Source organism: Drosophila sulfurigaster, chromosome 2L (genome assembly GCF_023558435.1).
Source record: "Drosophila sulfurigaster albostrigata strain 15112-1811.04 chromosome 2L, ASM2355843v2, whole genome shotgun sequence".
NCBI classification, from domain to species: Eukaryota; Metazoa; Arthropoda; class Insecta; order Diptera; family Drosophilidae; genus Drosophila; species Drosophila sulfurigaster.
The window spans coordinates 19,402,439-19,417,024 of NC_084881.1; the positions used below are offsets into that span (position 1 = coordinate 19,402,439).

The 14,586-nt window shown below is 40.2% G+C and overlaps 2 protein-coding genes, 1 long non-coding RNA gene and 1 other non-coding gene across 7 annotated transcripts in view; 3 read left to right on the forward strand and 1 right to left on the reverse strand.

The window, feature by feature from the left end:
- Nucleotides 1-1,514: 1,514 nt before the first annotated feature.
- On the forward strand, nucleotides 1,515-8,679 carry LOC133837230 (spidroin-2). The gene is made up of 3 exons (XM_062267909.1): nucleotides 1,515-1,655; nucleotides 6,399-7,495; nucleotides 7,559-8,679. Exons 2-3 carry the CDS (start codon nucleotides 6,400-6,402, stop codon nucleotides 8,491-8,493), a joined length of 2,031 nt encoding a protein of 676 aa, XP_062123893.1. The 5' UTR covers nucleotides 1,515-1,655; nucleotide 6,399; the 3' UTR covers nucleotides 8,494-8,679.
- A 667-nt stretch (nucleotides 8,680-9,346) lies between these two features.
- LOC133837222 (adhesion G-protein coupled receptor G2-like) lies at nucleotides 9,347-12,026 on the reverse strand. Its single transcript, XM_062267900.1, has 2 exons — nucleotides 10,891-12,026; nucleotides 9,347-10,671 (listed from the first exon to the last, which is right to left on the reverse strand). The coding sequence occupies exons 1-2, from the start codon at nucleotides 11,948-11,950 to the stop codon at nucleotides 9,569-9,571; spliced, it is 2,163 nt and encodes a 720-aa protein (XP_062123884.1). The 5' UTR covers nucleotides 11,951-12,026; the 3' UTR covers nucleotides 9,347-9,568.
- A 2,331-nt stretch (nucleotides 12,027-14,357) lies between these two features.
- On the forward strand, nucleotides 14,358-14,429 carry Trnad-guc (transfer RNA aspartic acid (anticodon GUC)). Its single transcript has one exon. It is a non-coding gene; the product is annotated as a tRNA-Asp (tRNA).
- Nucleotides 14,430-14,486: 57 nt separating this feature from the next.
- Nucleotides 14,487-14,586, forward strand: part of LOC133844177 (uncharacterized) — a 51,107-nt gene continuing 51,007 nt past the window's right edge. For all 4 annotated transcript variants that reach the window (XR_009894574.1, XR_009894575.1, XR_009894573.1 and 1 more), the window contains exon 1: nucleotides 14,487-14,539. This is a non-coding gene — a long non-coding RNA (uncharacterized LOC133844177). The remainder of the gene's footprint in view (nucleotides 14,540-14,586) is intronic.

Below are 14,586 nucleotides of genomic sequence, written 5' to 3' on the forward strand. Positions count from 1 at the left end.
TTCTGTCTAATTATGTACTCTTTTATGGAGCACACTAAACTATGCTACTTACATAGTTTCCCCTGTTTTAATGGGCTGCGTGTAGAAAAAATCGTTCAGCTTTTGATAAACTACAAAAAGCTTAGCTCTTAATGGGCGGTAAAACTTTAAAGCTTTTAAGTCTAGGCAAGCTTCCGCAGACTTTGCTGCCTCGCAAGCTGTCATATTTGTCTCGCCCATAAGCACGTGTCGGGAGACTGCCTCTGTCTCTGCCTCCATCTTCGTCGCTTGTGTTGCGCCCGCAACGTCACAGCTGAAAGCTATTGCCGGACAGCAACAGCAACAACTACAACAAGAGTAGCAGCAAGGCTGGGTACAATAGCAACAACAACAACAGCAAGAGCGACACCCCTACGAAAAGGCAGAAAAGCAAACACCTTGTCAACAACAACGACAGTGAAGCTAACGCTGACGCTGCGCCAATGCCGTCTACTTTGGCGTTGACGTCGACGACGGCTGCAGACATATGGGAATTTGCGAATGTGTTTGTGCAAGTGAATGAGGAGTAAGCGTGATGATGATCCAAAAGCACGAAACACACTCTCGCTCATTAATTTAGCCGAACGAAGAGAGGGGCGACTGAACTGAAAGGAGTCATGCAAATTCGCAAAAAGCTACATTACTCTCTCTCTCTCTCTCTCCTTTCTGCAAGAGAGCAAGCAGCTGAATGCATATTGGCTTATCATTCACATTATCTTGATCAGATTTTCGAAATCGCTCTTTTATATTTTCAAAAATATCAGGGGTTTGCAAAATTCTTACCAATTATCAAGATTATGTTGTAGCTACTACCCTTCATAACCGTCGTGACCTACATCAACTTTTGTTACTTTTATCATATTTATAATTCAAGTTAATTTTGTATTTTGTTTATTTCCATTTGTCTCAGAAGAAAACTTTATTTTGGGTAAAAAGAAATTCCTTATTTCATAACATTAATTAGACTAACTGCAGACTTTATATTGCAAAATATTTGTATTGCTTTAAAATTTCAAATTTTATCGCATGCGATATTTATGATATTGCACATGTTGATATTCATAAGCTTATGCGTACAACCCACACATGTTTGCCAATCCATGATGCGTAAATGATATCATAACTAATCCAGAGCAACAACACACCTCAGAGCTAAATTCCCCCGCTCGACTTGGCTCGGCAAGACAAACAATAAAATGAAAATTAAATAAAAGCGTTGGAGCAAAACAACTCCCATGAGACATCAAATGCCAACACAACACACACACTCACACATGCTGACATTTATGTGCCCCATGTTTATTGGAAAGAGAGTGAGAGAGAGCCACAGTCGACTGCGACGCTCACGCTGATGCGAGCAGAGATGACGAATACAACAGCAACAGCAACGACAATAACAACAAGTAGCAGCACCAACAAGTTGCGGTCGCTGCTTTGGTCCGTTACTCTTTTTTACACTCGCGGCGGAACGCGTCACGACGCCTCGCAAAGCGTCGCCTCTCAGCATACAACAAAAGAAACTAAATTTTCAAGCGCATTTCAGTTGTTTGAGAAACTTTGAACGGAACTAAACACGAACTAAAACCGCACGCGACAGCGAAAATTAAATACAGCAATAAACTGCACAACAAAATCAAGTAAATACATCCAACAACAATAAGTATTATAATCATTTACAACTTGGTGTTTATTGCAAATATTTGTGTACACTTGTAATTGCGTCTGTGGCTCCAGACCGGTTTTTTATTTATATACATTTTGTCGTACATAATGTATTTAGTTCCCGATCAATCGACGCTTGACGCCTCATCAATTCCCCACTCAATTGAAGCGCAAACGTTCTTTGTTTTTTTTTGCGACTGCAAAATTTGTAGGAACGCAAGGTCAAACAATAAAATACAGTGAACACCTAAGAAAATAAATTTCCGCTGAAAAATTTATAATTTTCAAAACAATTTTAGCAATTTTGCTATATCTAAGAACAAGTAGTTTATTTTGTTGTATTTTAACAGTTTTGAATAGGTTGATTTTGCACAAAGTTTATTTTGTTGTTCTAAAGAGGTTTTACTGTACTTCATGATGTGTTTAACTGTTCATATATACATCTATATATTTATATGTTTGTTGTCTGCACAATACACATGTCTCGCCAATTAGATATATAGAAATTCAACGCAACTCGAATTCTCTAATTCATTTTTTTAAAAATATTTTTAATGATTTGTGTTCGCTTTTATTTTTTCTTTTTTTGATGATATATTTTGAGTACATCCATATGCTCTTAAGTATAATGTGAACTGTTTATACTAATGCGAATATAGTATTGTATATAGTAATTTCTTCGAATCATTCCAAATATTCGCATTTGCATTTGCAGAACCGGTTCAATATTTCAGCTGTCTTGTCAGTCACGGGATTGAGATCATCCAGGAATCGATTCAAAATTAATTTGAATTTAAATGTAATTTGTTTGTATTTGTAGAATATTGAAGTCATTGACTCTCCAACTGTTTTAAAACAATGTCTAAATGATTAACATCAATATAAATACGAATCTATAATTTCAATTGCAATGCATGAGGAATCGTCACAACAATTTCATCAAGAGCAAGCAGCTGGAACAATATTTATTTACCTATTTACCTTTTTGCGTTTTTCGATTGCCCCTCATAATAATATTTGTGTGAACACAAACAAGTTCCATTCTAGAATTCATTCCCACTTTTTTTTTTATTTTTTTATTACTCATTCTGCAGTCAAGAGGTTCGTTTAAATTTAGACGTTCCACATTTATTTACATATTGTATCTGTCTCCCCTCGATATAGGTGCAATGCCACACGTGTGTAGGGGAATTTGGGGCAGTAAAACTTTGAAAATAGACCAAAAAAAAAAAACTAGAGAATAGAATGGGAACTTAATGGAATTAATACAAATACTAATTTGTCTATTGCCGAAATTCTATTGTGCTTAAGTGGTTATTGACCTCAAAAGAGTGACTTGAATTTGTTTATGTTTTGTTATATGAATTTTGATATTTCTATTTATCGCAATTTCGATCGTGAGACATCTCTTCCATCTCGCCTCCATTTCGTTGATTGTTTTTTCGATTAATTACATCACAATTTTAACTGACTCAAGAGTTAACCATAAATAGATTTTTCAAGAGCTCTTTGGCAAAATTTCGAATCGCTTTTTAACGACACAACTTACGTAGCTCATTTGTGTATGTGTGTGTGTGTGTGTTACCTGGAAGGGAAACCGGTCTATTATATTAACCAAACAACTTCCCCGTTCATGGCAATTTTCACCCACTGCCTCAAAAAGACAAGGCCGACTGCACGTTGCGTTTAACTAAGTCAGACTGTGGCTGCCGCAGATGAAGCTCGCTTTTAAATAGTATACAGCCACATGGTCAGCTACAGTCAGTCTTATCAACTATCTATGCTCACTCTTGACACCTTGTGAACCCGACTGAGTGATAAGAATAAGCTAAAGACGTAATTGTATTTTGTATTCTGTTTAGCGATCGAAATCTGAGTGTTCGATCAACAACAAAATAAAACAATTTGTGTTTTCCAAGAAATTACTGTAATTCAACAACAGATAATTATGAGACAAACTCATGACGTCACGAGTTTCAGCTTCTCTTTTTTGTGATGACTCAGAAATGCAACCTGTTTTGGTGTTGCATGCAAAAAATTGTAAACAAAAGCAGTATTCACTCGTGTATTCATGAGATTAAATTTACATTCAAACATGTGCCGAGATGTGAATGGGAATTATAACCACAATTTGCGGTAATTTATAGCATTCTATATTTCTATTATAATTATTTCTATGTATGTAGAAGTTTTCTCAATCTATTCCAGGAATTCCGTATTCGGTTTAGGTTAATATGCTAACTATTATAGTATATAGAGTTGATCTTCGAATATGATATCATACAGATAAAAATGCACTCATTATTTAAGGTCTGTCAATATCTGAGACCCAAGTGTTTTTTTCTTGAAATTCCTTGCTCTTAAAATGAGTTGGCAGCCCCATTTCTGATTAAAAGAATATAGATTAAGTTGAAAGCACGTTGACGTAGCTGCTCTCTTACTCTGCGTGAATGATGAAAGTTCATTTCATTATTCTGTGACGTCTTTCTTGGTCGAATTTACGTCACGACTTTTATGGGAGACAATTGCTCTAAGTATGCGTGTATTAAAATAATTAATATATTGTATGTCTGACCCAAGTCTGAATCGAGTCGAGTCATTGGATTTTCCAGCAACGAGGCGGGAAATAAGAAATGTTCACAATTAGTTCAACTTTGAAATTCGTTTCCAGCTTAAAGATCAGAAGTCTGGAACAGTTTCCGTTCACCTTGGCTGACTAAAAACTTGACCTTCTGATCTGCCACCCCGCCATCAAAACGATTTCTTAACCTCCCATCGTTAATTCTTAATGTCTGGGTGTGTGTGTCTATTTGCTAGTCTATATATATATGTATAATGCCATGGCAAAAGTCCTCTCGCAATAATAGAAGAAGCAATGAAGTGTGGCCACGCGACAAGCCGAGCAAATCGTCAAGTTAATTATCATCACGGCTAACGCGCCCCAAAATGGGGCACGCAGACACCAAAAGTGGCAGACCGGGGCGGACAGGGCGTGGCATTGCGTCAGCACTGAAGGGGCGTGCCACTGGGCCAGAGGGGAGGCGCAGGGATAGCTGCGAGTTTATGACGCAAATACTAGATATATGGTGAATCAATTAAAAGAGCTCGCAAAAACTTTTAACGCAGCCCAGCGCAGAATTCATGTCGCATTTTCTAGTACGCATAGAACGAGTTCTAAAGTGTATTAGTATGTGTGAGTGAGTGTAGTGTGTGTATGTGTGTGTGTGTGAGTGAGTGTGGGAGAGTTTTGTAGTCAGCTTTTGGGAATTGTCAACAATGTGTTTGCTGCACACTCACAAGTGGCTCAGGCTCAGGCTCGGGCTCAGGCTCTGGCTCTGGTTGTGGCTGAGTGTTCCGAGTATTATTAGCACAAATTGAATCAATTGTTTATGCAAACAACAAATTAAAGTGCTCTCCTCTCCAACCCCCTCTCAGCAATCCCCACTTCTGTCCCACGCACTCAAATTAAGAATGACACTAAGAGAGAGATCGCGATGGGCAACTTGTGTTTTTGGTTTAGGATTTGGATTAGCGATGGCAAATTTAAATGTAAATTACAAAAGGCTATTTATAATAATAAATATAAGATGCAAATTACAAACTATAAATATAAGAAATATTATTATAATATTATATAATATATTATATCCAGAAAGGATCAATAATTGCAAAGAAATCTTAGAAATTGTTACACTTGATTATTAATAATTGAGGTATGCAAAATACTTAATAATTGTTTTAAAATTGATTCACATGAGTCATATATACATATATAATATTATAATCTCCGCTAACTCTGCCGTAGTGCTCATCTATCAATGTGACCTGTTATCAATTTCCGGTCCAGTGTCGGTTTTTCAACCAAAGTAATCTAATACATATTTATAAAAGCATTTTCAATTATTGCAAAATTCTATATATTAGAATCTGCTTAACAAATTTTAACTAATATTTCAATTTAAAACAAGCGCTTTAAAGATATAAATTCGACACATTTCCGATAATCACCATTCCTATTAATTGATAAAATGTATGGTAAAATAGTATAATAAATTTTTCTTATTTATAAGAAAACTTCTTAAAGAAATGGTTGAAACTTATATTTGATGAAATAATCTTTTATTTTCCGCTCCAAGGCAGACAAAATTTGATATATTTGCATCTATTGCATCACATTTAAACTGCTATCCATAGATGACTTATCGATATTAACTCATTCTGAATATTCAATGGGGAATAATTTGTTTGTTCGCTTGTTTGTTTGTTTGTTTTGCTTGTGTCGCAAATTAATCATCTTAACCTTTGGCTATCCTTAGTTTATTCGCACTCTCTCCTCCAAGGCATTATTTAATATGCTGTTTAAATGCTCATCGCTATATTTCTTATCGCTATCGCTAACATACCCTGCAAGTGTGTGTGTGTGTATGTGTTGATTCGCGGGTTTTTTTTTTGTTGTATGTTGAGAGTCGCGCGTTAATCGAGTGATAAGCATCTGGGTTATTTAAGTGCTGCAACCTGACGAGAGCAGCTCAGTTCCTCACTTCAAGTCGAGCCAACCACGACACATCGACACAAGCAATTTGTACAGCATCCACAGCAATCGACAACCGCATCGTCGTTAATCGTTATCGCTATCGCATACAGCTTGACAAGATTTGCACAAATCATCATCAAGAGAACTAAGTGAACAGAGTGTTTGTGTTATTCATTTGTTGCAGCATGTCGCACACCGTGAGGCGACTGAGCCACGTGCTCCTCCTCTCGCTGCTTTTGATCCTACTGGCCAGCGAAGATGTTCAGGCCAAGCGTTGGTTCGGCGGCGGCAGCAAGAGTCGCTCCAGCTCCAGTCACAGCAGCTACACGCCTCGACGCACTTCCTCGTCCTCATCCTCGAGCTACTCTCACCACTCATCGCCCGTCCACACCTCCTACTCGGCGCCATCCACGTCGCATGTGAGCCACTCGGCGCCATCCACGTCGCATGTGAACCACTCGCCATCTACGTCTTACAGTTCACCCAAGTACCAAGGACAAAGTGGACATTTGGACAACACACGTCTCAGCTATGGCGACACACACTCGCAACCAAAGTCCGTGGCGCCTGTGGCATCCGCACCGCCTGCTCCCGGCTGGAATGTGCCTAAGGCTCAAGGACCGCCGCCAGCTTACTCGGCCAGCAATCCAGTGGGCGGAGCACGCACCAACGTCCATGAACCGCCGCCAGCCTACAATCCCAGCTACAAGGCGAACGCACCACCACCAAGCTACTCGGCTGCTACCAACACCAATGCACGTCCAGTCGCCAGCTCCTCGAGCTCCAGTTCCAGTTACGGTTCAGGTCATCACTACACGCCCTCTGGCGGCTACAGGTCGCGCACCAACACAACAAGCTACCAACACTCTCCCATCACGGCGACGCATACGCAAGGTGTCCAGTCGGGCTATCCCGGTGCCACGTATCACAATCCCGGCCAGTTGCCTCCTGGCGCCACTTTATATCAGCCTGGACATCTGCCCGCCGGCGCCACCTTCCACAGTGCACCGCCAGCCGGCGCCACCTATCACAGCTCTGTTCCTGCTGGCGCCACCTATCACAGCTCTGTCCCTGCTGGCGCCACCTACCACAGTGCACCGCCAGCTGGCGCCACCTACTATCCCAGTGCCGGCCAAGTGCCCCACGCTCCCGCCTATTATCCCCAGCAGCCGGTGCACGCTCTACCCGCCGGTGCCACCTACTTGCCAGCTGGCGCCGCCATTCCCCAAGGAGCTACCTACTATGCGCAGCCACCAAAGTCATCATCTGGACCCGGTTTGGGTGAGTAGAGACAACACCAGAAGTTGGTTTAAAGTACAGGTTGTAATTGATTGTTTGCTTTAGGCACTGGTCTCATTGCTGGCGCTATTGGTGGTGCCATTCTTGGACACGCCCTTACGCCCACCAACACACGCGTTGTGGAACATGTGCCATCCGGTGGTTACGGAGGCGGCGGCTATGGAGGCGGCAACTATGGTGGAGGTAGCAGCAACAACGGCGGTGGCGAGGACAAGATCATCATTATCAACAATGGACCTCCTGGCTCAGTGACCACAACGGATGCAGGATCTGGCACAACCATCATCAACGCAGGCAGTCCACAACAGGCTGCTACCGCTCCAGCTCCAGCTCCAGCTGCACCTGTTTATCCAGCTGCTGCTCCTGCTCCAGGCGCTGCTCCGGCTCCAGGTGCTGTTCCCGCTCCAGGTGCTGTTCCGGCTCCAGGGGCTGCTCCTGCTCCAGGCGCTGCTCCCACTGTCGGTGGTACACCTCTGGCCCCACTCGCACCCCTTGAGAGCGCTGCAGTTGCTCCAGCTGGCGTCAATGCTGCTCCAGCTGCTGCTGCTCCAGCTCCTGCTGATCCCAATGCACCCACTGGACCTATTATCTGCGTGCCAATGCTTTTGCCCGAGCCTGATCCCAAGGATTCCAACAAGACCATTGAAGTCGAGAAGATAGTCTGCTATCCAGCACCTCCACCAGAAGTGCCCCTCAATGCCACAACACCAGCTGCTCCAGGTGCTCCTGTTGCAACTGTTGCAACTGTAGACGGCACGCCACTGGCTCCGTTGCAACCCGTAGTGCCCGAGGGACATGTGCCGTTAGCTCCCTTCAAGCCAAGCTCTCAACCAGATATCATGCGCATGCCTGGTCAGACGTCGGCTCGTCTGTCGGTGGAGTCGGGACTGCATGATGCCCACAGCGGTGTCAAGTCTGTATCCCAGTGGAGCGCACTGTCTGCCCTGGTGACCGTGCTGGTGGCCTATTGCCTCCATTAACCATAAACCATATCCAGCTGCAACTGCAGCTGGAATCTGTAATCCAAACCAAATAGATGTCAGTCAGCCACCACACATCCGATGGTTCTCTACGATATTTTGTAATTCAAATCGAATTTTTACACGTATAATATACTCGTACTTTTCTTAGTCTTCATAATAAAACAAAACATGATGAAAAAATTACATATATGTTTATTATTATTTTATTATTATTAACTTTAACAATGTATATACCTTGTAAATAATTTCCACAAATCTTAGCGTCCAATCGCGTAACTACTTTGCAGCGCCATCTGTGTAAAAACACAACTCAAAGAGACTACACCATAGATGGCGCATTCTTACATTCCAAACTTATTCACCTCACTATGTGGACGACAATTGATATGGCGCCATCTGTCCATATATTGCATGAACTAAATCGTCTTTGTAGTTGCTGTCTTGGCTAAACGCGTTTCGTTCATTTTGAACAAGCGCATTGCCAACACAAAGAAATATTAATAAGGTGTGCAACAACCTTTTCTCAAAAACTTGGCTAAAGATAGATTTTGGGTTTAGAAATTAGCTAAAATATTTAAATTGTAATTTTCGCTACTTATGAGAAAGAATTCCCATTTAAATAAATTTAAATATTACATATAAGTGAATTAATTTGTGGAATATTAAGAATACATAATTATTTTATGCATTTTGGAATACCATTTGCAATTATTTTGTAACCCACTCCAAGGCATTTCTCAACCACAATTAAAATCGGATTATTGCCCTGTGTTTTCGTAATCCCAAACTGCCGCTAACTAAACTTTTTCTTCTCTTGACCAGACTGCTAAAATTAAGTTTGCCATTTTTCTGCTTCATGGATATTAATTTTATTCCGGTTTTGTTTACACAAAAACTTTTATTTGTTCCTTCGTGCATACATAGAAAAATGCTATACATAATTGTACATGGCTGCGGATAAGTATGTAGATTAAGTTGGGGCTTAAATTTGTCTTCATTTTTATCTATAAATACATTGTTGTCTTTATTTGTTTATTTACAGAACTGACCAATATTAAATTAAATTCCAAATTTAAATGGTCGATTGAACTTGTCGTCTGCCAGTCAAAAGCTTTAGCCATACATTGCGTGCCTTGGTTTCCAGCAAGATGAAGTAGACAAAAAGTATGAATCCTTGGACTGTGCCCATAATGCAGAAGAGATAATTGAATACCAATCCGAGTCGAAAGTACGAGCAAATGCCAAAGATCCAAGTCAAGCCGAGTAGCGAAAAGAGCAACATAAAGAGATTCAGTTGCTGCCAGACGAGTTGCCTATTGCGATGTCGCAGCCGAGAGACTCTGTGGATAATGCGACAGAGCACGCAGCTATTAATGATTAACACCGAACCAATGGGCAACAGAATGCTGTAGATTAAACCTGTACCGGATGGATAACATACGGTTGCAATGTCCCCGGGCTGATAGAGGATGGGTGCATACGATTTGCGGTCGACGAAGAGCAACAGGAGAGTGGGCAGCAGGGGCACGAGCCAGGCAATGATGGCCATGTGGAGCACCACATGCTCGGATCTCACTCCCAGGACGGTAACGTGTCGCCGATACTGCAAGTAGCCAATGAGCAGCATCCAGGTGAATAGTAACAGCACCAGATACTGCAGCGCGGCACCCAAGGCGATGCATGCAACACGATGCACATTGAATGCAAAACGCAAAACCCACTCATTGATATACACGAGCAGCAACATGCCAAAAAGCAGTGTCATCGCCAGACTTAGATTCAGCAACAGTTTCGTCGCATGCTGCGAGCGCCATCTATCGGACAACATGGCCGTCAGCCAAATGGCCATCAAACCGAACAGCGAGAGGCCACATCCAACGGCTGTCACCATATCAAGAATGCATTCATGATGCAGTTGCATCGCATCTGCTTGCACCGGCAACTGCTTAAAGCTGCTGCCAACGAGCAGCCCAAACTGCGTCAAGTGATTCGTGAGGCACACAACAATTGCATCTTCGTCTTGTGAGGCATTGTTTTGTCTGGTCGTCACTCCGTTCGTCTGCCAGCCAACGTAGTCCCAGTAGCCACAATAGTAACTCAGCTGAGGAGATTCCTTAAGCACTTGGGCCTGCTTCAGATTGCGTAGCAGGAAAACCAATTGATGTGGCAGCTCATCTGAAAGGGATCGGGAAGGAAAAAAAGGTAAGAAAGTATGAAAAATAAGTATTTCAGCATAAACTAGGACAGACTATCAGAAATATTCGACAATATTGACTTAGCATAGAAATAGTTGTACCATTCATTTGGAATTCGAACTCAGCATGTCGAAATTCATAAGTTAAATTATATTACGTATACGCGTGGCTGTCCAAACTTATATCTATTTCTACTCACTCAACACCTGAGGTATGCTTATGGACAGCACATGGCTTTGTAAACTTGATCTTTTCTCTGGTGGCAGTTTCTCAATGAAGAACGCATTGTTGGCATATATCTTAAAGATCAGATACGTAGCTCCAGCACTTTTCACAGATTGCCACAGTTCGTGAGACAGAAAAGTCGCTGTCTGCAGACCAGGATCAGTTTTTAGTTTGTCAACACTTTCATTGGCGTAGAGCAAACGATACCAGTAATAATGATGGAAGCAATTCAAACGGTTCGGTCCCGCACGATTGTAGATGGCAATGCCAGTGTATTGATTACAATCCGGAAATATATAGAAAACGCTTAGTTTTTGGCTAACTAAAATCTGCAATCCTTTGGCGACTCTCATGTCAACCAGATTCGTTATGTTAACAAGGGCGTTCTGTGGCTTACAGCTCTTAAGATCATGCAGATGTGGTCCCAACTTATCCATGTAGCCTTCGAAATTGTAGAGCAGATTATTGGTGGCATTCAGTCGAGCCGATAGCTCCAACACTGTGCTATCCGTGTCCATCAATTGATCGTAGAGTCCAATGATCGCAGAACTCTCAGCATCGGATTTTGTTTTCTCCTTTGTGACAGCATCGATGATTTTGTTGACATTCACAACATCCACTGGCTGAATTTTGTTTTTTGCCTTGCCAAGAAGTTGCGATGTATTGTACACGACATTGTTTCGATATGTTTCATCTAAAGCAGGCAATTCCTCATTGAGTTCAAGTTTTAGTTTGTTCAGACGTTGACTCAACTCGTTGGCTTCCATTTTGAATTGGCAGGTGATGTTTTTAAGCTCCTCCCACTTATCGTGGCCAAGGCAACGACGCATCACTGGCAGTCCATTTTGATCCACACAAAGATGTCCCATCGTAGCAGATTCATTCACCGCGGTTAAAGGAAAATAGTTGTCAAAGATTGTGCGATTTGCACCGTTTTCGTAGATGTGATGAAACCTAACTTGCGGACAATGATCGACGATTGCGGAGACAATGCTTAAAGCTAAACCGAGCAGAAAAATCTTTATAAAACACATTTCGAATATCAAATTGAACCTTCTGACTCCAGTTGCAAGCGCAAACTGTTTTGTGTCAGAGTTGATTAAGAGATTTATATTTATTAGTTGACCACAATGATTAATCAACCGACAATTCTCTTATACGACTCAGAAATGGTTTCTCTGGGTTGCATTGAGAGTATCGAACAGTTTGTAAGTCATTGAAGATGGATATAATGAAATAATAATAATAACGAAGGTAATTTCTATGTCTCCATTCATGCTTATCAGTGTATAAATAAAATATGTTATAATAATTACAACTTTTGAAATCATTCCTTTGTCAGGTTTGAAGACTCTAAAAAATATTTGAAGTACGTCAAAGTTCTGTTGCTATTTGAGGGGAAGAAAATTCGCTGCAAAGTTAAGAGATTGTTGATACTTTTTGTGTGCATTTGTCGTCTGATTCGGGCTTAGACAAACTTTTGGACACTTTTTTTGTGGACAGAGTGTAGATTGAAAATAATAAGAAGGCAACAACAGGAAAAGATGAATGTATGCACACATGTGGGAAACCAGAGAATGCATTTGGCTTTGTAAGTGACAGATGTGAATGCTTAAAATAAAAGTTGGAAATGCGCAGAAGTGAAGAGCTACTCAAAGGATTTGTTTACGAGTATTTGTTGACAAGAAAGTTTATTTAATATAAAACTTAAAATAAAAATTTATTTGACAGCAACTTAGAGTTAAATAATGCTTTAAGTGGAAAATATTTCACTTTAATTTGCAAAGCTTTCTATTAATTCATCAAGAGTATTAAACAAATAGAACAATAATTAAACTCGATTTGTATTTTGAGAGAATGACGCTGGCAAAGTGTTGAACAAAGTTTGACATGTGGTTCTATGCCGCAAAATGTTGATAACGAGACGTTGACCCCATAGATGAAAAAGTATTCAAATTTGCATGCTAATGAATGCTGTGAAACTATTTGAACTTGTATAATGGAGTAGCAAAAACTAAACAAATTGAATATCTAACTATCTATACGTTGTGAAATGATGTTAGAAACTTGTTGAAAATGATTAAACAGACGCCAACAGCTGGGCAATTAAATTTGAAAAAGTTTCTTTTGAATTTGTGAAAAGTATAAACTATATTAAGTGAAGCTATTAAACAGCTGCTTTTTATTACTCACCTTAAATGTTTATTTATTGCACCCGATTTCAACATCACTTTTTGCATTTAACCACAGCGTAAACTTTGCCAAGGATGTGGCAATAGTGATGTGCGATGATGGGCCAAGGACATTTTAAAGGCTTTCACTCAGCTGTGTTTCTCTCATTTTATGCACTTGTTTATCAAGTCAACTGTTCACTCATTCACTTTGGCTGCACGAACCGCACTTGGCGATTCATTCATTCAGAACGCGTTGTACTTGTATTTGAATTTGAATTTGAATTTCACTCGCAACGCATTCAGGCATTTTACAAGGCAACTTTTCGCCAAAGTCAAGGTAAACTTCGCAAGGGCAGACCAAATATATAATTGGTTCATTGTTGCCAAGGAGTTTGCTGCTGTTTTTTGCTTATTAATACTTCCATAAATAGTTGGCGTTAAAAGTTAATGAAATTCCCTTCTGAATTTATATTTTAAAGTGAGAATGAGATATGAGACTTCGCTTTTCCAAATTGCATTTGTTGACAAAAGCAGAGCCTTTGGAGTCAGTGTTTTAAGAGCACTTAATCGGCTGCTCGAGCAACTCTTTCACTGAAATTCAATTTGTATATTTGATAAGTATTTTCATTCCCCAAACGGTTTCGAGGACCTTTTAGCACAATTTGATTAGGATTAGGCTACTTAAACATAACAGCGACTGTCGCAACACTCAAAAGATTTTGGCCAAATCTATTTTTTGGCTCCGTCTCCCTTTTTCCCATTCAAAGGTAAAGCAGAAGCTGTAAAGAAAAACTTTTTTGTGTGCTTCTGCTTCTGCTTCTGCACTTCTGTCTGACTCAAGAGAATAAAAGGTCAATAAAATTTGTCTGGCGGCGGGTCGAAATGTAATTGTGCTAAGGCAATTGTTGGCCGTGACCATGCAACAATAAAGGTAACAAGTGAAAATACTTCAACTGTGAGTGCTTAGTGAATAAGAAAAAAAATAAAATAAATACAAAAGAAAACTCAATAACTCAAATTGTAATGTAACACAAATATTATCTTGGAGTTTTATTTTGCGTCTGTTATCTTTGTTAAATTTAAAGTAAATACATCAATGTGGATATTTAATTTAAATACTCTGCTGTTTATAGTGCAAAATTGAGTTCACTAGAATCAATTTAGTATTTCAATACGATTCTATTTATAGTTTTTTACTCATACATTGCACAATTCATAAATCCATAACGAAATCTATTATTTGCTTTTTGCCGCTGCAGTTTTCAAGTCCTCGATAGTATAGTGGTTAGTATCCCCGCCTGTCACGCGGGAGACCGGGGTTCAATTCCCCGTCGGGGAGGTCTTGAGTTAGACTCTTTTTTTACTTTTTTTAATTGTGGTTTTCTTTTTTTTTTACAGGTTGGATGAACTATATACTGTAAATATGCGGCTGCGTCACAATTTGAGCGGGTGAGTAAATATTAATTTGTTTATGCATGGGAAAAATTTGTATTTCG

Excerpts from the sequence above, each read along its gene's own strand:
- LOC133837222 (XM_062267900.1), bottom strand. The coding sequence starts at position 11,950 with ATGTGTTTTATAAAGATTTTTCTGCTCGGTTTAGCTTTAAGCATTGTC. Across the intron at positions 10,672-10,890 it reads AAGCATACCTCAGGTGTTGA|ATGAGCTGCCACATCAATTG; the intron begins GTGAGTAGAAAT and ends GATCCCTTTCAG.
- LOC133837230 (XM_062267909.1), top strand. The coding sequence starts at position 6,400 with ATGTCGCACACCGTGAGGCGACTGAGCCACGTGCTCCTCCTCTCGCTG. Across the intron at positions 7,496-7,558 it reads ATCATCTGGACCCGGTTTGG|GCACTGGTCTCATTGCTGGC; the intron begins GTGAGTAGAGAC and ends TGTTTGCTTTAG.